General features: G+C 45.5%; 1 protein-coding gene across 4 annotated transcripts in view; it reads right to left on the bottom strand.

The window, feature by feature from the left end:
* Positions 1-25,740, bottom strand: part of LOC119164969 (uncharacterized) — a 507,466-nt gene that overhangs the window by 155,449 nt on the left and 326,277 nt on the right. For all 4 annotated transcript variants that reach the window (XM_075873424.1, XM_075873425.1, XM_075873426.1 and 1 more), the window contains one exon: positions 19,023-21,762. In XM_075873424.1, coding sequence (XP_075729539.1) covers positions 19,023-19,115 — 93 coding nt within the window. In that variant the 5' untranslated portion in view covers positions 19,116-21,762. The remainder of the gene's footprint in view (positions 1-19,022; positions 21,763-25,740) is intronic.

Genomic DNA, 25,740 nt, shown 5'->3' with positions numbered 1-25,740 from the left:
TTCAGAAATGCTTTCAAGGCATGAAAAATATCGAATCGTTATAAATGGACATCAGTATTTGAAGGCGTTGCTTTCTAAAGCTTCAAATTGAAGAAAACGTTGTTCTTTTTTTTTGCGTGTGTGCGCTATTGGAAATATTGGCCGTTAGGTGGTGCCGCGATTTTATCGTGATACCCGCAGGTCGCGGTTTCGAATCTCGGCTGCGGCGGCTGCGTTTGCGATGGAGGCGCAAATGCTGTAGCCCCGTGTGCTCAGGTTTGGGTGCTCATTAAAGAACCCCAGGTGGTCGAAATTTCCGGAGCTCTCCACTACGGAGTCTCTCATAATGATAGCGTGGTTTTGGGACGTTTAACTTCACATATCAATCAATCAATTTTTCACGATGCCTTCAATGGTAGGCACTGGTTCCCATTTTTTTCTTTTGTAAACTGACGATGCGAGATTGAGCTAGGCCTAACACAAAACAGGCTCATTCCTCTGATTGATTGATTGATTGATTGATTGACCGTTTATTATCATTTGTCACATGAGGTTTACAAACACTGATTGGACCCATAGCCTGGTTCTCCGGTCTGAGAAGCGAATTACACGCGTTAACCGGATTTCTTTTCCGACTTGACGCCTGCGTAGCGTGTTGTCGCGCAAGAATTTCAAGTCCCGGCGTGGCCCAGCGGTAAAATACTGGACTGCCACGCATGCGGTCTGAATCTCCGCCAATTATAATTCTTACAGCGAAAGCGTATACATCTACCTAACCACGTCGTTTAATCTACGTGGGCAGAAACACAAGCGCTGCTAAATACCACGTGGCCTATTGCATAACACTCAGTATTCTTTTCATTATAAAGAAAAACACACACAAAAAGCGTCAAACGCACACGGTGCATAATAAGGAACCTAGCTGTAACAGGCGGCGTGACGTCACTAATATATATATATATATATATATATATATAGGAGAAAGAAGTGTATATCTAAGGGCTCGTTTTTCCATGTTTTAACACAATATTAATGAGGTCTAACAGACAGTAATGCCAAGGAATGTACAGGGGAAGTTATTAGAACGAATGGAATGTAAATAAGGAAGAAAAGTGGATGAAAAATAACCAGCCGTGAGCAGGAATCAAACCTACGACCTTCGAATAACGCGTTCGATGCTCTAACCACTGAGCTACCACAGCGGCCATATATATATAATGATTGATATGTGGGGTTTAACGTGCCAAAACCACTATATGATTATGAGAGACGCCGTAGTGGAGGGCTCCGGAAATTTATACCACCTGGGGTTCTTTAAGGTGCACCCAAATCTGAGCACACGGGCCTACAACATTTCCGCCTCCATCGGAAATGCAGCCGCCGCAGCCGGGATTTGAACCCGCGCCCTGCGGGTCAGCAGCCGAGTACCTTAGCCACTAGACCACCGCGGCGGGGCGGCCATATATATATATATATATATATATATATATATATATATATATATATATATATATGTGTGTTTATTGATTGATTAATTGATATGTGACGTTTAACGCATGAGAGACGCCGCAATAGAGGCATCCACAAATTTTCGATCACCTGGTTTTCCTAAACGTGCACCTAAAGCTGGGCACACGGGCCTGCAGCATTTTCGCCTCCACCGAAAATGCAGGCGCCGCAACCGGGATACGATCCCGGAACCGGAACCTGCGGATCATCAGCCGAGTACCTTAGCCTCTGGTCCACGACGGTGGGGCATAAATATTTATTTATATATATATATATATATATATATATATATATATATATATATATATATATATATATATATATATATATATATATATATATATATATAATCTTAGGCATGCCTGGGAAGAAAACGAAGATGGGTGAACATGAACATGCTGGCTGCCCCAAGCTGGAGGAAGAAAGAAGACGACGACACTGCGATCATCAACCTGTTGGCCTCCTCCTTGTGCTGCGTAACAATATATATATATATATATATATATATATATATATATATATATATATATATATATGATTGAAGAGAAGGACGCACGTACGAAATGTGGATTTATTAACGTTTCGGCTGGTGGACCAGCCTTCGTCATTCTGACGAAGGCTGGTCCACCAGCCGAAACGTTAATAAATCCACATTTCGTACGTGCGTCCTTCTCTTCAATCATCTATTACACCGGACCATCGATCTTCATTCCTAAAATATATATATATATATATATATATATATATATATATATATATATATATATATATATATATATATATATATTGGCAGAATTCAACGCGTCCGCTGCTGGAACCGCTCCTTCTCAGCCACTTAAACTTCCCGACACCGTGAGTACCTCTTATCGAGACCCTCCGGTATTTTCCGGCCTTCGCAATGAAGACGTCGAAGAATGGCTGGACAGTTATGATCGACCCAGCGTTTGTAATTATTGGGACGAGGCGCACAAACTACGCTACGTTCCTTTTTACCTCGATGGCGTCGCTAAAACCTAATATTACAACCACGAGAGCGACTTCTGCAATTGGTCGGCCTTCACGGGGCATCTCCGTCAGGTATTTGGCACGTCTGCAGGACGCTCTGCAGTAGCGAAACAGAAGCTCGCAACCCGCATCCAGGGGGACGACGCATCGTATACGTTCTACATTGAGTATATTCTGGCTCTCTGTGGCCGAGCAGAAAATGACATGACGGAGGCCGATCGCATCCGACATCTACTGTGAAAGGTATCAACTCTGTGGCCTTCAATGCTCTCGTGATCCACAATCCGACTACCGTCCGGGACGTCACCACTACATGCCAACGCCTGGACGCGCTTCATTCCATGCGCCTTCCACGCGCCTCCTGCGACGCTCGCTTTACCAGAGAGCATGAATTGCGGGCCCTTATCCGCACAATTGTCAGAGAAGAACTTCACGGCCTTATTCCAGGCAACCCTACCGTTGCGTCTGTCGACACACCTCCTCCCAACCTGCGAGAGATAATCAAGGACGAACTGGCATCAATGACAAGCGCTGCACATGCCCCGTCTCCTGCGCGCTTCCCAGTGCCTTCGTACGCAGAAGTTGCATCGCGGGCCCCTACACCAGTTCCAGCCGTGCCTGCGGACGTCGGATGCAACCATGTGGCTGCTATGACAACGCAAGCGCCAAGGCCACGCCACTATTCTACATGGCGTCCTCCGCGCCCCATCTGCTTCTACTGTGGCATAAGGGGTCATATATCCCGTTTCTGCCGCCGCCGTCAGCAGGATGAACGACGTGGTTACTCAGCTTACGAGAGAGACTTTGCCCCGAGACCCGATGAATACGATCCCGCAACGTATCCGTCCATCTCCCGTCAGTCGCCCTCCCCTCCACGGTCTCATGCTGGGCCTCATTCTTCTCGTTCATCTCGCCGCCATTCTCCGTAACCGTTTCGGCGTACGTCATCACCCCTGCGTCCAGCTCCGATCTCTCTGGACTCGGAAAACTAGAAGGTGCAGTTTTTGGAGGGGAAACTGCTTGTTGTCAGAACGTTACAACTCCTCCGTCTCGTCCAGCTAATTTACTGCCTGTTTGTTTGGAAGGTGTTTTTGTTGACGCCCTTATAGACACTGGAGCCGCAATTTCAGTAATTGATCGTGAATTGTGTTTTCGCCTGCGTAAAGTGCAAACTCCTTATGCCGGTCCCATGTTATGCGGTGCTAATGATAGTCCAATTTGCCCGACCGGGCTGTGCACTGCTCGTATTCTCATCGATGGAATCCGTTATCACATACAATTGGCTGTGCTGTCTTCGTGCGCTCATCAGATATTCTTAGGCTGGGACTTCTTGTTAGCGGCGTCTGCTGTAATTTCATGTGGTCGGCCCCTCATTCGTATTACGGACACTGAGCTTTCCACTGCTGCCGACCTTTCGTCACCCAACCTTGTGACAGCTGCGGATTTCCACCTGCCTCCCGGACAACCGGATAAGAACGTGTCCTTACGATATATATATATATATATATATATATATATATATATATATATATATATATATATATATATATATATATATATATATATATATATATATATATATATATATATATGCTCATACTGCATTTTAAAGTTTGAAACGAGAAGCTGCTTGCAGTGGCCTCCCTTTAAACCTTACTACTTCAAAGAACCGTTTCATTCACATATATTGCTAAGATCTAATAGACGAAGCGAAACTATGCGGTATTACCAGCGAAAACTCTTAGCGATACTTCCTCCAACTAAACGTATATAACGTAGACAACGCTCCACTCGTCATGTCTCGCGTACCATAAAAAGCCTTAATTCTATCCCATTATCAGCATTAATCTCATTACACAGTCCAAAAAGACAAATTCGTGAGCGGCAACTGCAAACGGGAGCTCCGAACGAGCCCCACTTCAAACGACCCGCGCCCATCTCATCAGCGGGACTAGATAGCCGGCACAATTCTATCGCGGCGCAGAAATCAGCAGCAGCAACAACAGAGCCCACGCATTGTGAAGAGCGAAAGCTTGCACCCGCTCAAAGCTTTGATCGGGCGAGAATCAGCGAGAATCAGCGAGAAGCGGCGCACTTACACACGACCTAGAGATGCGCGTGGGGCCGAAAGCTCTTTGAAGCTCTGGCGCGAGGGAGAGTGTGTGTACAGTGTGTTAGAGAGAGAGAGAAGTGCCTTCCCATCAGCACCAACGAGAACGGCAGCGGAAATCTCGTGGCGTCTAATAGCGAATCAGCAGAGCCCCACCAGCACTTATGCTCCACCTCGCGAATTCTCGTGCAGTGCGGCGAACAACTGCGGGTCGTTTCGGCCTGCCAGCAAAAACAAACCGAGTGCGAAATTAGGACCTTTCTATTCGGTCAACTCATGGTTAACGTTTGCGTTAGCGGGCCCCATCAAAGGTTAATGAAAGGTTTGGTAGCTCGCAATGAGCGACTTCTCGACACAATTGGCGCTGAATTGGTTGAATTGGCACACAACAGAGGAGTCTATAGCATTCGGTATTCCATATACTCAGGTACGACTCCGTAATAGCGGGACAAACTGGCAGATGGTGGGAATATCTTGCGAACCTTAGTGTACCCCCAATCAAACATTTTTGTTTCGTTCTTTGAGTGTCGTGATAGCAAAAAAAAAAGATAGGCTTGTAGAGACAGCCACAAGAGAAGATATCAAGACAGTAAAACAGCACTTTCGTGTCTGCACCTGTACCTTGTCCTTCTCAACCGCGCAAACTAATTCAACTTACTGTCGTTTAACGATTGTTCTCCGTGAGTAAAATATCTTACAGTACCTGTTCTAAAATATGACTACCCTGAAAAGTGCAGTAATGATATAATAGCTGTTGGTGCTTCACGCCTCAGAAACACGATGTGGTTACAAGAGGCGCAACCGCAGGGCGTCAGAAATTTCAACAGCTGGGGTTATAAATTTACCGCGCGCCTAATTTCAAACACACGTCCCTTTAGCCTTTCGTCCCCATCGAAATGAGAACGCCGAAGCCAGGATGCGATCCCGCGACCAGCGGGTTAGTAGTCATGCACCATAAAAACTGCAACCTTGCGGCTGGTTCTGGGAGGTGTACGCCGGTAGGGAAGTAGCGTAATAGCGGAGATGTGTTCACCTGATCAAGTTGCACCGTACCACCAGGCGGCTTCACCACCCGGGCAGTTCATGATTACGCCTACACTAGACGTATTTTCCGCTAAACGCTGCAGGAGGCTTGCGGAAAAAAAAACTGAAAATCCCTATCGCTGAAACGGCTCAGCTGTCCATCGTCAGATTACTTCAACAGAAAAGTTGGGGCTTCGCCGCACTGCACAGAGATGGCGAGGCAAAGCACTTCAGCAAAGACTGACAAAAAAAGGCGTGGTACATAACGTAGCTCGCCGGCCTTCATTTCCGCATTACGTTATCAATTGTGTGTGTGTGTGTGTGTGTGTGTGTGTGTGTGTGTGTGTGTGTGTGTGTGTGTGTGTGTGCGTGCGTGCGTGCGTGCGTGCGCGCGTGCGTGCGTGCGTGCGTGCGTGCGTGTGCGTGTGCGTGTGCGTGTGTGTGTGTGTGTGTGTGTGTGTGTGTGTGTGTGTGTGTGTGTGTGTGTGTGTGTGTAAAAGAGCTGCCCCGTCGCGGTGGTCTAGTGGCTAAAGTACTCGGCTGCTCACCCGCAGGTAGCGTGGTCGAATCCCGGCTGCGGCGGCTGCATTTTCGATAGAGGCGGAAATGTTGTAGGCCCGGGTGCTCAGATTCGGATGCACGTTAAAGAACCCCGGGTGGTCGAAATTTCCGAAGCCCTCCAGTACGGCGTCTCTAATAATCATATGGCGGCTTTGAGGACGTTAAACCCCACATATCAATCAATCAAATGAGCAATTTCACCTGAAGGGAGACAAACTGAAACGATTGCAACGTACTCATATTGAAATACAACAAGAAGCAAGGATTTTGTCTCTCAAACGTGCGCAGTAGAAATCACAGCGATAGAGAATGCGCGTGCTTCCGCGCATTTCAAGTTCGCCGTAGTTGTGAGGACATCACGACAACGGCACAGAAGATGCTTTAAATAAGGTTACACTGATGATTAGTAAGTTATCTAACACTAATTACAACTCCTTATTACACTTCGGGTAATGTTCTTCCGAACGGATCATATCCTGATATCACAAGTTAGTTTTCCCGTCTTAGAGAGGCTTCGGAGACTCGAATGACACAAGATGTTTCATATGTGTATTTAAGGAGCCCGTGTTAACCACTGCGTGTATATTGTACTCTCGCAAGCTAAAACAAACGTGTAACTAAAGCCTAGAATCCCGCGTTTTTCAAAAGCTAAGAGGTGTCGTCATAAACTCATCTTGGCAGCAAACATCAGGCAGCCTCGTACAGCCCTTAGAAAAACCGAAGGCGAGTGAAGTTCTGGCAAGACTGCAAAATCTAACTGAAGAGCGGGAATTCGCAGGCGCTATGAGACGCAGCGCAAACAAAGTCCCAGTTCCTGGCTGCTTTTCGAACAGGTCCGGGGATAGATGATAAAGAGAATGAGGCGGTGATGTAGAACTAGGCATTCGAGGCGCAGGGTTCGGTCATCCGCGAAGATTAGAGAGTGTAAGAGGGCTCTGAGTTGGGTAAAACAAACTTCGGGCTCCAGTGTGTGCAACAGCCAACAACTCCTCACCTCGGCAGCGCCCGGTCTCGAAAATAACCGGCGCAGTCGGGTAGCGAGTTTCCGTTTTAAACTTTTTCTTTCACCTGTTCTTTTTTTTTTTCAGCGGCTTCGCCACATTTTCACGATGAGAGACTTTCCCTCGAGGTAGGCGCAAGTTACTTACGGCGTCGTGGTTCACGCTCGTCTGAAAGAAAGAACAAACAAACTAACGACAGAAAGAAAGAAAGAAAGAAAGAAAGAAAGAAAGAAAGAAAGAAAGAAAGAAAGAAAGAAAGAAATGTAGAAGGAAAGACGGTGGCTTATTGACGAAAGACGCTATCATCGCCTGGCTCTCCGCTAATAGCGTGCAGCGAGGTTAAAGTTGTGGTTGCTTCCAACACAATAAGAAGATATATGCACGCACGCACGCACGCACACACACACACACACACACACACACACACACACACATATATATATATATATATATATATATATATATATATATATATATATATATATATTTGATTGATTGATATGTGGGGTTTAACGTCCCAAAACCACCATATGATTATGAGAGACGCCGTAGTGGAGGGCTCCGGAAATTTCGACCACCTGGGGTTCTTTAACGTGCACCCAAATCTGAGCACACGGGCTCAGATTTGGGTGCACGTTAAATATATATGGGTGCGTTAAATATATATGGGTGCAATATATATTTGGGTGCATATATATATATATATATATATATATATATATATATATATATATATATATATATATATATATATATATATATATATATATATATGAAAAAGAAGGTGTCCTTGGATCCAGTGGAAAAAAACCAAAAAGTGGAAGACGGGCAAAACAAAACTTTTAGTTTTCGTGTGTGTGTGTGTGTGTGTGTGTGTGTGTGTGTGTGTGTGTGTGTGTGTGTGTGTGTGTGTGTGTGTGTGTGTGTGTGTGTGTGTGTGTGTGTGTGTGTGTGTGTGTGTGTGTGTGTGTGTGTGTGTGTGTGTGTGTGTGTGTGTGTGTGTGTGTGTGTGTGTGTGTGTGTGTGTGTGTGTGTGTGTGTGTGTGTGTGTGTGTGTGTGTGTGTGTGTGTGTGTGTGTGTGTGTGTGTGTTTGTGACGTAAGAAGGCAGGGATGGTTAGGAGAAGTAGAGGAGGAAGAAGTCAGAATGGAATAAACATGTGGTATGAGCCAGGCCACGTCACCCATTCATCATAGCGTCACACAAGTCGACAGGATGAAGACCTGGCAGCCACTTCATCAACCGGCCATCATCATCCAACACATCAGCGAGACGCAGTGACCGAACGCGGACCACCGAAGTCTACCGCCACTGGACACCGTTGCAACCATCATGACGGAACCATCGACTGACCTTCCCCTCCCCAAGTACACCGCAGCAGCGGACAATGGACCTGTGCAGGACTGGTTCGACCTGTTCGAGCTCCACGCTACCGCTGCATCATGGTCGGAACGGGAGATGATAATCAACTTTACCGACTACATCTCCGGTGAAGCTTTCAAATTCTACCTCACCCACATATTTCAAAACGACGAGTCATGGGAAAAGATCAAAAAAGAAATGATCGTTTGGTTTAAACAATACAATGACGACTACGACGAAGATTCGCTTACAACCCACCCTCCACAGACAACCGCGCTCAGTCGTCACAGTGAAAAGCAGTCCTCAAGCATGACACCAATATACGAAAGCAGTCCTCAAAAAAGCAGTCCTCAAAGCAGTCCTCAAAGTCGTGGCACCAACATACGACACGAGACGTCGCTCACCCTACTGATGCCTTGTCATGGTCCACCACCTGGTTTTCTTCGACGCATCTCTTCAAGGGCCCCTAACAGTCACTATTCGTGTCATAAGGATGCCTTGTTCATGGTAGACCAGCTGACACATGGGGAAAATGCAGAACAACGCCATGACGACTCGAAGAGTGAAAATCAGTCTTCACACATTGGATCAGCTTACTCTCCATCTAGCACAATTGGGCTACCTCCTGGTTTTCCGTCACTTGGCTCTTTCGTCGCTCACAACGCCCACCTCACATCTAGCACGCTCACAACGGTCGGGATAGAGCTGCGGAGCTCGGAGAATACTCAGATAAGCCCTGAATCTACCATCCATATTCAGGCGCAAGAACCACTCGCAGCGAACAACGAAGAAGAAGCCCCTGATGATGTATCTATCAACTCTGAAGCATTACCTTCATTACCCGAAACGCAGCACAACAGCCTAGATACTACTACCTGCCCACTCAACACCACATTCAGTTGCCCAGAAAGTCAGTGTCACGGTCAAAAAGGGCTGCTACTTCAGCTCTTTTTGCAGCAACATCATCAATGCCAGCAAGTCCAAGAACAACAGAGATTCCAAGGGCTATGCGAACAAGGACAACGACGAACACAAACATCATCGGATGATCACTCAAGGTTTAAACGAAGGCGTCTACAAGCTAGTCAAGTGAAGTTACGACAAATTCAATATGTCTCGCTTAAGACAAACAAGTCTTCTGAATCAAGATATTTTCGCGAAAAGGAACATCGCACAAGTTTTCTCCATGAGAGATCAAGACTCAGTCTACAATCAAAGCTGTTGAGACAACAGGACACAAAACGACGAAGGAGGCGCAAAAGCACACCCTGTATTCCGGAAAGACGCAGAAATCAGCTCATCAGTCTTGGACAACAAACACGCAGACGGGTGGCGCTGCATGTGTACCAATAAAGGCAAAGAACATGACACCAACGCAAATCATGCTGCTACTGGTGCTCCAAAGCCTTCACACTACGTTCATTCTTTGCAAGTATACAAGCACTTTCGTCATCCGCAGTTTCCTCGTTCAAGGTGTACTTGTGTTTTCCAGTACGCAACATTCAGCCTCGCCCACCAGAACTCCAGCACTTACCGGACTGCTGCACTCTCCTGTGAAGCTAAAGTGTGTTAACGGAAACTTTCTGGGACATGGAACGATCTTTCATTTTTAACACTCTTCACTTCTAAGCCATGCATGTTCAATTTTCGTTTCTGTTCGTCTGACGCGACTTCTTCCGGGGGCAGGGGGAATTCTGTGACGTAAGAAGGCAGGGATGGTTAGGAGAAGTAGAGGAGGAAGAAGTCAGAATAGAATAAACATGTGGTATGAGCCAGGCCACGTCACCCATTCATCATAGCGTCATATATATATATATATATATATATATATATATATATATATATATATATATATATATATATATATATATATATATATATATATATATATATATATATATATATATATATATATATATTTGCATATACTGCCAATCCCAAAGGGATCATAGCAGGAGGGCATATACAATAGTTGAATACAACATAACACAAATTGTGATACAATGAAAACACCAACTAGTTATAAAAAAAGTGCAACACAAGAGCGATTAGTGGCACAATAATATAAAGAAAACAGGCTCGCATAAAAAAACGTAGGCAAGGGAAGAAAAAAAAGGAGAAAAACAGGAAAAGAAAAACCATTGTGAGACTATGGTGTAAGCATTTTTACACAGTAATGCTTTAGAGCGAGGCGACAAATGCTTACTGTGGGGTTTCTTGTATTTGAAAAAAGAAAAGTAAGAGAGACAATGGATGAAGAACTGTGACAGGTGTAGTTTCATACATCAACAAAAAAAAAGCTGTCTGTCAGGATTCAAAGTACGCTTTCAAGTGCAGTTAAGAACTGTGTTAGTGATGTGCTTTCTATGATATGTAAGGGAAGGTTATTCCATTCTCTTATTGTCAATGGAAAAAAAAAGAATATTTGAAACAGTCGGTATGGAAGGTGTATTCAGTGAGCATCTGCGTATGGTTATGTCTGGTAGGGCGTGTTTGTATATTATATATATATATATATATATATATATATATATATATATATATATATATATATATATATATATATATAACGTTTGGTAATCGGAGACGCACACAAACGGCGCTCACAGTTGCAAGCTTTTCTTCCTAGTTTAGTGCGGGCTACCGTCATGGTTACGGTTCGAAAGCACTGGTCAATCGCGACGCACGATCGAATCGATCGAACACGCCACAATCACCGTTCCACACGTGGTGGCGCCCGCCGCGGTGAAACGGCACTTACAGTGGTGCTCAAACTCCGACCCGAAAGTGACCGGTTCGACTCCCAGCAGCCGCGAAGGTCGCGACTCAATGGAAGCGAATCGCTAGACATCCGCGCCCCACGTGGTGTCAGTGCATGTCAAAGGGCAGCGGACTTTCGAAGTTTTCTGGAGCTCCCCACGACGGCTGTTTTTTTTTTTATTGAAATAGAAAATAAACGAAGGAGTTTTTGTCACCGTTACTTGGCGACGGTCACCCCTTTCCACTTAATTGGTACAAATGAAAATATGAAAAAAAAAACAACAGCATACATGCATATATACAGTCCTCCATGGATGAGAGCAAAAGTTCTCCTATATGGGCAGAACAAACACGTAGACGACACGCTCACTTTTAACTTTTGTCAGCTCAGTATTCGTCACAAACCTTCGTTTCTTCGAAGAACTGTTGCAGCACCTCCATTGCTTTGCCGTTTGTTTTGGATGGCCGTGCACCTATTATTTTATTCAACCCGAATGGTCGCTCAGGATATAACCTATATGCAGTTGTTGTCCTAGTCGCCGTCGGTGTGTGTCGTGTTTCGGACAGTCGAGCGAGAGGTGACAGATATCCTCGTCGTCATGGCCGCATGAACATGCTGACGATGTTGCACGATGAATACGAAGTAGGAAGTGCTTTGTGTAGGCAACGACGGCGTTGCTCGTATTTGTATTGTACTTAAACAAACAATCAATCAATCAATCAAAATCAATCAATCAATCAATCAAGCAAGCAAGCAATCACTGCGCCTGTTTAAACCTCTCTTCTTTAGTGTTCCTGTTTTTATTTATTGCGCAGTTTCACCATGAACCTCTACCAACAGGCTGAACTTACCGTGCTCCTGCAGTCAATCAACTAAATAAAGTTGATTGGTCATCCATTACAGAAAGAAACACACGGAGAGTGTGCGAACAAAGGCTGTCTGTCAACATCATGACGAGCTTGCTGCCACCATTACAGGTGTTCGGAGCAGAACAGACACAATTACATATTAAACACCAAGCAGTGCCATAATGAGTAACAAAAAGATAAATAAATCATTTTGAACGCGCAAAGGACACGTAAACTCTCACAAATTACTGTATTATTCCACGCGCGGCCCCCTCAACCTCCCACCTAATCTTCGGTAAATTACCCTCCAGAATTCTCCCTGCGGTAGACAAGCTTCCCGAATTCGATCTCCGTTTGGCTGAAAGCTATATAGCTCGTGCGTACATCACACCTCGCTGCACGCTACTTCTGCGGGCCAAACAAGTACGGACGCGAGTATAACCTTTTCAAAGGGAGGCTTCAAAAAGTTTCGGGAGCCGCCGTTACCGGCGCCATCGTAAACATACGCGGTAAACATGGCGGTATGGATATAGCGGTGCCAACAACAGCAACCACAACACAAAAATAACTATATATAGGAGTTTGCATTAACGGCAAGAGCAGCTAACGCGTAGCTAACAACGCTGCGTCTCTAATTACGCTTCCAGAGCACCCCCGGAATGAAGCGAGCAAGCTCTTTAAATAAATACAGAAATCTAATGCTAAGCCAGCAGCAGGAGCTGTGTGACAAAGTAAACGAATAGTAAACAAAAAAACAGAGGAAAAGCAGTAAAAAAAAATGACGTGTATGGTGTTGCGAACGAGACAGCGGGATGAGAGCTTGTTCTGTCGACAGGGACCCCGGAAAGTTTCCGCAAACAACTGTCGGCTTCGTTCTACAAACCGAAACAACACCACTGAACAAAGGAGTTCTTACCTCTTCTTCGACTAATTAGCGGGCAGAACATAATCATGAGTTGGGGAGAGGGGGTGCATATTTAACACGGATACATTCTATACATTCGAAAGACATCACGCAATCTTCTTTAAGCGGGTATAGCGTATACTCGCTTGCAACGTGAGAATAACTGTGAGCTCCACAAACACGTATCAATGTGTCCCTCCTAAAAAAAGATTTGCGTAAATGTTCGATCCAGCAGCGCTTACTGAAGTTTAGTGACGACAAGATGTTCTCGGGCGCTTCAACCAATCGGCTTTCTCGAATACAGACACATCTTAGTGTCGTTTGTTTTACGTCGGAAGCTGAAAGGGTCCTCACAACACTTTCTCAGCCGCCAGGGAACTCTGCCGATCGTTAGTCGAGGCTCCTATGAAAACGCGAGGCAAACATTATAGGACAGCCCGCTGCTCGGAATTTACAATTAATTCTTGAAGGCAGCCTGAAATCTTTTTCTCTTCTTTAAGGACTTGCGACAGGCATAGAGTTTCCTAAAATTACCTAGAGGAGACTCTGGCGCTGTGATCATTCAGCAACCAGGGGAATGATAAGTAATTGATGGATTTGTGGGGTTTATCGTCCAAAAACCACCCTATGGTTATGAGAGACGCCGTAGTGGAGGGCTCCGAAAATTTCGACCACCTGGGGTTCTTTAACGTGCACCCAAATCTAAGTACACGGGCATACAACATTTCCGCCACCATCGAAAATGCAGCTTCTACAGCCGGGATTCGGGATGGGAATGATAAGTAGTACACGGATTTGCCTAGTCTTCGTACCTTGCAGGCAGCGAATCGTACTTGTGGATTTGCTTATTGCTGTGTTTTGGTTTTGTTTCGAAGAAAAGAACGAACCCTCTTGAATTTGGTGACCCGATTTGAAAAGGTAAGCCCTAAAATATGAGGTGTTGAAGCACCACCGCTTAACATTTGCTGATTTTCACTTCGTGAGAAAACAGCGCCACGCCACGCGAACACTCAAGAGCCAGAAGTATGAAAATTAAACAAATCCATGTACTACCTATCATTTCATGCTTGCTGGAGCACCGCGCGTTGCAGCTCCCATAGACACTAGCGCCAGTGTTCCCTCTAGTGTATATTTAGGAAACTGCATGATTGCAGATAACCAAAAGAAAGTGCCATTCACGCCAATGCACGGTTATTGGCTGATTTGAACATCATGAGCTGCCAAGTGGCTGTGGCCGCGGCGAGATCTCGCCACGCGTCTGCACACGCGATCCGACTACATGTAGGCTGCGCTTTCGAAGAAAAAAATCACAGCATATCTACGGAGTGAATGATGATTGCTGGGGCGCAGCGTTCGTCAGTCTGTCTGTCCATTCGTTCTTGCGTCCGCCTATCTGTGTGATCCTTGGTGCATCCGTCCGTTTGTTCATTCGTCTGTCTATCCGTTCATCTCTTTTTGCGGCCATCCCTCTGTCTGTCCATCCGTCCGTGCGCCCCTCTGTCTGTCCGTCCGTGCGTGTGTCAGTCCGTTCGTCCGTCCATATGTCTAGAGAAAACTTCAAGCACAGCCATCTCACATCTTTTCATCATGTATTCATCATATACAAGTGCCCCCATCCAGCAACATTGTAAGGACCGCTATTTCGGGTATGTGCCACTGGTGTTTACGTACTACGAGGGACGCACAAGCCACGCCATAAGGAGCTTCGCCCCTAAAAAGAAAAGTGCTGAAGGTCAACGCGTGCGCGTGACGTAACTTCTTTCCCCTGTGCTCTCTTTCATTGTTTACCGTCTAGCTCACTAGTGACTGTGGCCGCGGCGAGAGGTCGCCACGCGTCTGCGTGCTCACTCGCGATCACTCTACACGTAGGCCGCGCTTTCGAAGAAAAAAGAAAAGTGCTGAAGGTCAACGCGTGCGCGTGACGTAACTTCTTTCTCCCGTGCCCTCTTTCAAGCTTTACCGTCTAGCTCACTGGTCGACCAAAGAATCTCTTTATTGATTGATATGTGGGGCTTAACGTCCCAAAACACCCATATGATTATGAGAGACGCCGTAGTGGAAGGCTCCGGAAATTTTGAACACCTGGGGTTCTTTAACGTGCGCCCAAATCTGAGCACACGGGCCTACAACATTTCCGCCTCCATCGGAAATGCAGCCGCCGCAGCCGGGATTCGATCCCGCGACCTGCGGATCAGCAGCCGAGTATCTTAGCCACTAGACCACCACGGCAGGGCCAAAGAATCTCTTGCTAAATTCGACGCGCATTACATACTTGAGTACTAGTAATTGACATTTCAACTCAGCAATTATTTACAATTATAACTAGTGGACCTAAATATTACACATTATGGTATTCTGGTCAGAATTGACCTTCTACTCCGCCAATCCCCTCAACGGATGTCTTCCATGCACGGAAGTCAAGAAAAAGAAGGCATGAGAACATGGAAAGTAATTACAGCGTACTAGGAAGCGCTGTAATTCTTTTTGTACTTGACACATCGTAAAACATTTTGCCGTAGTCCATTTGCGAAGCAGTAAATTGTTTTAATGAGGCAATTAGATCGTTTCTTGTAGAAGTGATGCAGGGCCCCTTTATTAATTGTTCGTGATTCAAGTCCCAAAACCATGACATCGCTATGAGTGATGCCGTAGTGGAAGGTTCCGGCAGTTTCGACCACCTGGGCTTCTCTGACGTGCACCGACATCACCTAGTTCCAATGCGGAAGCCACGGCCGAGATTCGATCCCACGACCAGAGGGCCAGCAGTCGAGCATTACAACGACTAGGCGACTACGTCATCTAATAAACGACTCCATACTCTCAGCAACGTTGAAAGCTACTACTACAACTACTACTACTACTACTACTACCACTCCTACGATTTCTTCTTGTTGTTGTTCTTGTCCTTCGTATGCTTGTTCTTCCTGTTCCTTTTCCTCTTCTTTTTATAATTTTTCTTTTCTCCCCTCCTTCTTCTTCTTCTTCTTCTCTTTTTCTTTTTCTTCTTTTTCTTCTTCTTTTTCTTTTTCTTCTTCTTTTTCTTTTCCTTCTTCTTTTTCTTTTCCTTCTTCTTCTTTTTCTTTTTCTTTTCCTTCTTTTTCTTTTTCTTTTCCTTCTTTTTCTTTTTCTTTTCCTTCTTTTTCTTTTTCTTTTTCTTCTTTTTCTTTTTCTTTTTCTTCTTCTTCTTTTTCTTCTTTTTCTTTTTCTTCTTTTTCTTCTTCTTCTTTTTCTTCTTCTTCTTCTTCTTCTTCTTCTTCTTCTTCTTCTTCTTCTTCTTCTTCTTCTTCTTCTTCTTCTTCTTCTTCTTCTTCTTCTTCTTCTTCCTTTGCTTCTTTTTTTTCTCCCTTTTCTTCTTCTTCTTCTTCTTCTTCTTTTTCTTTTTCTTTTCCTTCTTCTTTTTCTTTTCCTTCTTCTTTTTCTTTTCCTTCTTCTTTTTCTTTTCCTTCTTCTTTTTCTTTTCCTTCTTCTTCTTTTTCTTTTTCTTTTCCTTCTTTTTCTTTTTCTTTTCCTTCTTTTTCTTTTTCTTTTCCTTCTTTTTCTTTTTCTTTTTCTTCTTCTTCTTTTTCTTCTTCTTCTTTTTCTTTTTCTTCTTTTTCTTTTTCTTCTTTTTCTTTTTCTTCTTTTTCTTTTTCTTCTTTTTCTTCTTCTTCTTTTTCTTCTTCTTCTTTTTCTTCTTCTCCTTTTTCTTCTTCTCCTTTTTCTTCTTCTCCTTTTTCTTCTTCTCCTTTTTCTTCTTCTTCTTTTTCTTCTTCTTCTTTTTCTTCTTCTTCTTTTTCTTCTTCTTCTTTTTCTTCTTTTCCTTTTTCTTCTTCTTGTTTTTCTTCTTCTTGTTTTTCTTCTTCTTCTTTTTCTTCTTCTTCTTTTTCTTCTTCTTCTTTTTCTTCTTCTTCTTTTTCTTTTTCTTTTTCATGTTTTGCTTCTTCTTCTTCTTCTTCTTCTTCTTCTTCTTCTTCTTCTTCTTCTTCTTCTTCTTCTTCTTCTTCTTCTTCTTCTTCTTCTTCTTCTTCTTCTTCTTCTTCTTCTTTCATGGGATAGACGTAGGTGATCATGCCGGAGGCACGCAATTAAAGGAAACACGGTCTATACACGCTGGCTGGCTGCTGCGTAAGCGAAAACATACGCAAGCCACGGAGGCCTTCCTAGAGGATAGGCGCAGAGCGAACAATCAACTCACTCCACGCACTCTATGTAAACGCGTCAGCGACCTCAGCCGAGATATCAGTGGAACGTTTCAACAAAACGAATTTCCCGCGAGTTGTCTCTATTCTGCGTCCTCGGGGTGTACGTTACGCAAAAAAACTCCACTTCGATCGTGTTCAAAACGGACGCGCATATCGAAGGAAGCAAAAAAAGTGGTGAGAGGGGAAGGGGGGGGGGGGGCACAGGCAGAATTAAATGTAATTTTTAGTACTCTTACAGCACCCCATCCTCCTCCAAAAAAAACCATACTTTCTTACTAAATCGGGGTCACGCTTGCACCGTGAGCACCATCATTATGCTATGTCACTGTCTCGCGCAACATTCAGGCCTTGTTTATTTACGAGAACACCCTCACGTTCCCGAACTGTTCGGTAAGAGAAAGCGCCCACCAATAGCGATGCTGGACGTGGCCACTATCGAAGGCGAGCACACTCAGTGGCAAACAAGACTCATATCATGGTGGAAAACCTTCGTAATATCAACCACGGGTTACTGGTGACGTTTTGACAGATTTCGTTTTCATAGGTGGAGGTACCCGTATAGCTCAGGGCGTGCCTTCAGCGGTGAAACTATAAAAAGACGTCTTCTTCGCTGCAGTATGTGTGCAAGACTTAATACTAAGCCGAACTGTTTTAGGTGACTTCGATTAAAAAGTAAATAAGTGTTTTATAACAAACTATTTCTTCCTCTGGCTCATACGCCGCTTTCCCAGAGTATTCGCAGAAAGTTGGCGGACTTACAAATTTCGTAGACCAATGCGTTGCCCACTTTCCGCAAGTCAATCATGCGCATATTTCCGAAGAAGGCTGCACAACAGCCTGAACCACTGACTGCCACGCTAGAAGCAACAGTAGACACAGGAACCCTCTATCAGGGACACGAACACATTATGACCAACTATCTACACATGACATCGTGAACGTACTCTTGAACGTACATCAAGAAAGCCGTGCGTACCGCTGGAGACTTGGAGTAATACAAGAAGTGTAAGCAATAAAAAAAAATACGCATCGTATCTGCCTGTTTCGCTGCAAATGTCATCGAAAGACAATAGCATTGCGTCTGGAGGGAGTGAATAAAACGTTTATTTCATGTTCTGCACAAGAAAATCGTTCAATGGGATTCTGGAGCTGCGTCAGAAACGAGCGCCATCTGGCGGTAATCTTGGAAAATAAAAGGATGGCCTCCGATATAGAGAGTGCGCGGCGTGTGCACTCAATCACGGAGGCCATAATTTGTAGAATGCAAGGCGACGGGAAGGTGACACCACCGTATTGTCTTAGCAAGCGCAAGAAACACCCACTTTTTTTCGTGCATACCTTTGCATTGTCAGTGAAACGTAATAAACGCTACGTTCATTAGAATTACTTATGTGTGCTTTATTATAGTATAAAGAAATACGCCACAGATGTTAACGTGTTAAGGGTGTGCCTCAGATACGCGCATTATTTTCATTTGATCGAAAATACGCACAAGTATGAACGCCGAAGCCAAATCAACATAGCTGGGAGCTGCCCAAGTGGTTATATTTTAGTCGTTTCGTTTGACAAACAGACGAGTTGACAGATCCAAATTTTAGCGTCGAAGTGAATCCGAACAGGCTAACACGTCTGCTCCGGCTAACCGATATTTGGGACGGCTTTCTACTCTCTCGTAGTAGAGTAGCAGTATACTTTAGATCGTTAAACACTCTTTCTGAACACACACATAGTATTTCATGAAAGACTGCCGTCTTTAAAGATAATAAAACTGGACTCACCCCAATTTGGCTCCTGCAGACGGTCCACTGCGTAGCGTTGCGTAGGCGACGGTCCCGGCTCGCGAATCGCATGCATGTCGAGTAGGGAATCATGCCGCCGGCGGCGACGATGCGCTGGCAAGCGACCACCACTGACTCGACACGACACTACGGTGTATCACTACTGTCAGTTCGGAAGGAGCAGGTATCGGTCCCGTGGCGCGTCGGATTGTTCGGAAGGGAGGTGCGCAAGGAAGCAATGAGAGATCGACAGTGTGGGGGTGTCACCGGGTACAGTGCGACGGAGTTCAGCGCATTGACTACACGACGACTTGTTCGAGTCGATTCGATACAACAGTTCCGTTAGGTTTGAGCGTCGACAAACTGCGGTTCCTTCTGTATTCTTGAATGGTGTGCGACGTCGAAACACTTTTTCAAGTAGACGTGCGGACTTCGCCAAATTGGCGTGGACCCTCTCTTTTTTTTTCTTGTTTATAATGAGCCTGACTTAAGAAGACAGCAGGTCGAAGAGCTAAGACGAAACGTGCTTCCCACACAGAACTCAAACTCGGAGCTCTAACCGAAGTTTCTTACTTAATTTAGGTCTGTCCTTACAGTTGTGACGTGTCCGCAACAGAGCCTAACCGGTCTTGCGTTTCACGAACTTGAGAATATCAATGAACGTTCTTGCTTTGTAAAGCAAGAGTTGGAACTCAAACGCATTTTAATTGCGCACAGAAAGCTCATGTTTCATTACGTTTTGATACTGACTCGTTGTTTTAAAAGAGGTAATTTGTTTCGAGGGTTGTCACGAATCGCTATCCAAGCACATTTGTGCAATAACACGCCTGAAGTGATCAACCAACCCAGTTTTTCGTTTCAACTCTCTGCGAGCAGTAAGTCTTATGAGAAAAGAAATTAGAGACAGGTACAATGAATCACGTAGCGATAATAGTGTAGTCCTCGGATAACACCACTGAGAAAGTGGTTGAGTCACTCGCTGTCTTATCTTTGTTCACAACCTTGAAATACGCGCACTTCTGAGAGCGCGTTCACTTTGAGGTGTTCTTACGGAAGTTCCGTTGGCACGAAGCTCGTTTTATTCGCGTGAACTGAAGAGCACGCCCACGCCTGTATACAAGCGCGAAATTCTCAGCAAACGACACCGAGAAAGCTCTGGTGATTGGCTAATCACGAACGCGACTGGATTTGCGTCACCAGTCACGTGATAACCGCCTTCTGAACTGTGCGGAGAGATCTGAGTTCGAGGTGCGCAGTGTTCAAGTTGAGCCCTTCAGGATGAAGACGGTTTTTTTTTTTTTTAAGAAAAGAAAAACGGTGCAGCGTTTCGCCACGCGTTCCCACAGACGCTTGCCACAACCAAGGTCAGTTGAATGTCAGCCGAGGTCAGTTGAAGGTCGCAAACGAACAACGACGCAGACGCCTGATACACGGCGATTGTTCCAGTAGAAGACAGAGGTGCAGATGTTCTACAAGACGGACAAACGTGTTGTTGTGAACATATAAATGAAATATTAAGAAATACACTACGTCTTATTACGCTTGCTTTAAATCTGAGAAAACTGACACTCACTCGTGAGAAACACGCTTGAAATGTGAGCTCCGTTGCTAGTATACGTACAGTAAACTAGCGTACGAGTGAAGTACGCGTCAATGTGCTAACAGTTCCGCGATGCCTTGCTAACAAATGTACGCGAGATACAGTTATACATCACGATTACGTGTTTAAAAATGCGATGACGCAACGGTAAGTTTAGGACAGTGCGAGGATAATGTTTGAGGACGTTGCTATCTTCAAACCAGGAAAGGGAGGTACGGTTCTACAGTGCCTTACGCTTTTGCGTTGCAGTTACAGGATAATGCTATTCGATTAAGGAAAAAGAGCCTTTTCCCGCTATTGCCAGTGAAAGTCACAACTGCCTATTGTGGCGATGAGAGCACAATGAAAGGGCTGGTCATTGGGTGATGACGATTCTCTCTTTAGGAGACGTCACACGTGACGTCAACGGACAGAACAGCAAGTGTGGGAACGACACAGTGGGCAGCGTCGATTTGAGCAGTTACTTCAGTGCGGATTTCCGGTGTAAGGCGGAAAAGTCCTAAAGTTGACGCGTACTACTACAAATCGATGTTCAGGAGACTACGGACTCCACACAACAAGCAACGAGTGGGCTTGATTGGTTACGCAACAACGACGATGTTGTGACGTCGACGGTCACGTGGGCGCCGCAAGGAAGCAGTTACACGCACTGTGGATGAGGAGAAACGGCGACACGGTTGAGGGTGCAGTCGAGCTTGGCAGATGACGTCAGCGGACAACTATGCGTCCGGGTGACGGAAGCGATTCGATGACGATGACAGTTGGTTCGTCGCGCGACATCGTCCGGACGCTCCGAGTCACGTGATAGTCGTGGCGATAACGTCTCACGCACTCCGGACAAAAGATGGCGAAGCGAACGGATGGGACCCAAGCGATCCCGTGACGTCAGTCAGCCACGTGAGCAACCACACAAACACGAGCGATTGTTCGGTCCGGAAAGCGGAGCAAGCGGTGGCCGGAAGTGAAGTGATCTGGTGACGTACAGGCTAGAAGACCACCGCCGCAATGGAGCGACGAGAATCCCGCCGCTGTTGGACCTTGGGAAGTAGGACGGGCGGGCACCCGAGGAGGAGGAGGACGCGGCCTTCCTCAGGATGGCCTCTGGCTGCGCACCCGTTCATGGCTCCCGGTTTCACGACTCTGCAGCAGAGAGAAAAGAAGGACAAAAAAAAAGAACGATTACTTCTTGAAAATTGGTGTTACTGGCACAAAAGGAATGACCATTATATTCGTCGTGTATAGTATATCAGAGGTGATACTATCGAGAACACTGGGTAAATGTGCAACTCTGGCGCTGTGCGAAACGACACATGAAGACAAGATGACCCATGAGAACAAGTTCGCGGAGAAACCAACGAGCAGAACTTCCGGCGCCCCTTGGCCACCGCCGATGAACCATTCACAAATGTCGCGATGCTCAGAGGCGGCACTTCTGAGCTACGGTTGTGTCCCTTTGCCTCGTGAGACGCGGATCGAGCTATAGAGCTGTTATGAGCAGTTGACCGACAGATCGACTCACTTTGGGGCGGACGCAAGTGGTTCGCTCGGACGAAGAAGAGGGTAAATCTAAAGAGCGTCAACAGGCACGGAAGCATCGTAATTAATAATCACCGTGATCAACACTGAGCATCAACAAGCGTGCGCGTATCGCCTTATGGACACGTAGTGTGTACTCTGCCAACTTGTAAACAGAAGAGTTATGGCGTAGCGGGCCATTCGCAACTACACTTGTGGTAGTGATTCCAAAGTAGTTTGAAAGGGCCTACGTTACGGCCACAGACGTTACTTTCTTGCGGCATAGTTGAGATGCCTGAAAAGCAAAGCTATGCTCGTGTCACGGCCTACGCTCTACAACAGCGCTGGGTAATCGGGACGGCATTATGCTCTCCCATAGTAGAGTACGATGTACTCTAAATCGTTAAACACTTTTTCTAAACACACATGCTATCGATTGAGTCGGCAATGCAAACGGGGCTCAATTACACTATAGCGTTGTACTCTTGTGTCTGGAAGGAATGAAGGAACAGAAGAGAAAAAAAAAAGCCAGAGATGTTAACTGGTCTAGGGGGACCGGCATCCTACCCTACAATAGGGAAAGGGATGAGGGTGGTTAAAAGATGCAGAGAGAGGGAGAGAGAGGTGAGCACACACACACAGTCATTATTAACCCTGTCGGTCTGTAATCGCCGGTGCAAGCCCGAAGACTGCAAAAAGTTCAGCACCGCCTCCGTCGCCTTTACCCGCGATGATATCTCAGGACGACATTCCAGAATGGTTTGCGCCGTCAACAGTCTGCGATCTATGCGAGCTATAGCACGACTGCAAGTGATTTTCTCTGCGCATTGCAGCCAGGACAGTCGCAGAAGATGTGCTCTATGGTGTCTCCATGCTACCACCGCTGTCACAAAACGTGTTGTCAACCATCTCGATACGAAAGAAGAACGACTTCGTGAAAGCCACTCTCGGCCGAAAACGGCAAAGTAGGGTGGCATCATTTCAGCGCAGTCCAGTAGATGCCTATATTTTGTGTGTCTGGGTTATGGCGTAAAGCAGCCATAGAGTACTTCAATTTTCTCGAGATAGTTGAAAAAAAAAGCTTTAATTTGCATTGACTGAGGCCACGAAGATCATACTACCAAGTTCACGTTCCCGTTTTTCTCCTCGAGCTTGCTGGCGCCTCTTTTTCTTCTTTGGTTGGTCCACCAGCGCTTACAGCGGAATCAGCACTTGAAAGCAAACTCAAAAGTCCCCCAAGCTTTGGCGAAAAAAAAAAAGGTTTAGGTTAACTTAAACACAAGTTACCGTTCGTGCTCGCAGCTGGCGTCCATGGCGTCCTGACTGGACGAATTATAAACAGTTAGTGGCACCATGCCATCCGTAGGAAACACCCCCGCCTATATAGTTTCAGGCCACGTTGACGTCTATGTACTATGTTGGTTCGAGGGCACGAGCAGCATCTAACGAAGGATCTACAGCGAGTCCCCGTCTTGACCTAGAGGCCATGCCTCCGTGCCACGCCACTTTTGTACTTGACACCAGGTCGTTCTTGCTGGGAAGTGGACGACCCCAGAAATGTGGAGACACGCGCATTCCAGAGTGTCCGTGCTCTGCTATAAAGGTAGCTAGCTCTCTGCAGTGCACGGCACGTTTATTATGGAGAGCCCCAAAATAGGTTAATGAAGTGCTTGAACTTTCCTCGTCCTACTCAGTCTTCCAATTCCCTTTCTCAAGTCAGTCTTCCGATTCCCTTTCCCTAGTCCGGGTTGACCAATCGGAACGTCAGGAAGTTGAGCTTAAATAGAGAGAGAGATGTTACAAAGAAAGGCAGGGAAGCTAATTAGAAAGCGAGTATTTGGTTTACTACCCTGCACTAGGGAAGGGGAATGGGAGACAAAAAAGTAAGGAAAAGGGAAGGAGAGAAAGAGAGCGGGAGGAAAACGAAAACACACACACAACACACACACTAGAATGTCACAAACGTGTTCGACGAGACGGTCGCTCGCATTCCGAAATTGTGGAAGCTCATTGTGGAATAAAGAGTCACAGGCTCCTCTATGCATTCCTCAGAGACGATTCGAATGCGAAATTCATTGAGTGCATCGATATCCCTTCTTTCCGGAAAGCTTTCTGCAAATAACGTAACACTACACAGCCTCCGAGATTTGAAACACTCTAATTTGAGTTAACCTGTTAATACTCAACGTGCCTTCACAGTAAGTAGAGCTGCGATACACTAGTGACGCAGGTGGGCACTCTAACCCCTCTCATACTTTTCTGACAGTAACGAAGAGAGAATACGCCGATTCATGATGACGATAACTATTTTACGACGGAGCACAGGTTACCGATGGCCTACGTAGCTTTGCCGTTAATGACTAGAAGAGTCGAGCGGTCATTGTAACAATTTTTAACACCTTCTAGAAACATAGTGAAAGAACAAACAACGCGAAAAACGAGAGACCAGACGAAGAAGTACATACACAGATCACTTTAGCTGCATTTGGTTCTAGAAACAGTGGAACGTGTTCGAGAAGAAAAAATAGATATGAATGACTGACACAGTCAACGCCTTTGGCAAGGTCTATACCCGTATAGGCGGTTTCAAAGTCACAAGTGTTGTACCCCCCTCGCCCCCCCCCCTCAAAAAAAAAAAAAACTTCAAGTCACTTCATTTACCAGCTCTTAACGTCGAAACTGAAAGCACGTTTTCAATTTCTTGTCAAGCGTAAGGAAACTCTCTCTTTCATTTTTCACATAAAAGAAACGTGTGTATAGTACAAGGGAATACTTCGTCATTTTAACGTATATCAGATAAACATTTCTTTGAATTAATTTTTCCAAATAAAGAAATAAACGGTAGGGAATCAGCGGGCTATTTTCTAAAGCTCTTGTGATCCATCAATACTATTAAAGGTATCGGTGGACAAAACCGGAAGTCATCAAGAGGTTGTGTTTGTAAACCTCGAAAGGGCAAGCTGTGCGTGACGTGGGTCGGTGTACTATATGGCCCTCGGCTATTGACCCGGATGCCGCAGGTGCGATCCAAGTCGTGGTGTGGTCTCATTTCGACGGAGGCGGAATGGTAGAGGCCCGTTCGTTGTGCCGTGTCAGTGCACCAGATGTCAGAACACCAGGTGGTCTAAATTTCCGGAGCCCTCCACTACGGCGTCTATCACGATCGTATCCTGGTTTTCGGACGTGAATCCCCCCCATATTATTATACCATTGCGTTTTCTCGAGACTCGTGTTATGTGACGACACAGCGACCTAAAATGGCGCGACAATTTTTTTTTTTTCATGCGACGCCATCATGACGTCGCGCAATGATATCGTCGCATCATGACGATTTTTCCCGTCACTTCCTTTTCGCGTGGACGCAACTTACGGCAGGTTCTCGCATTTACTGAGGTATCTAAGTCTTTGAAACTATCGCATGTAAACACACACGAACACACAGAGAGGCAAAGGTGATTATATGATTAGAAAAAAATTACTGCCCCCCCCCCAACACACACGCGCGCACGCCTATACTGCATGAGTTCATCCAACTCGTTTTGTTGAATAAAGGTCGCTTTCAACTGTGCGTCACTGTATCATGTACCATTTATTAACATGAAT

The sequence above is a fragment of the Rhipicephalus microplus genome, chromosome 9 (assembly GCF_043290135.1).
Source record: "Rhipicephalus microplus isolate Deutch F79 chromosome 9, USDA_Rmic, whole genome shotgun sequence".
Taxonomy (NCBI): domain Eukaryota; kingdom Metazoa; phylum Arthropoda; class Arachnida; order Ixodida; family Ixodidae; genus Rhipicephalus; species Rhipicephalus microplus.
This window is presented reverse-complemented; position numbering and strand designations above follow the sequence as displayed.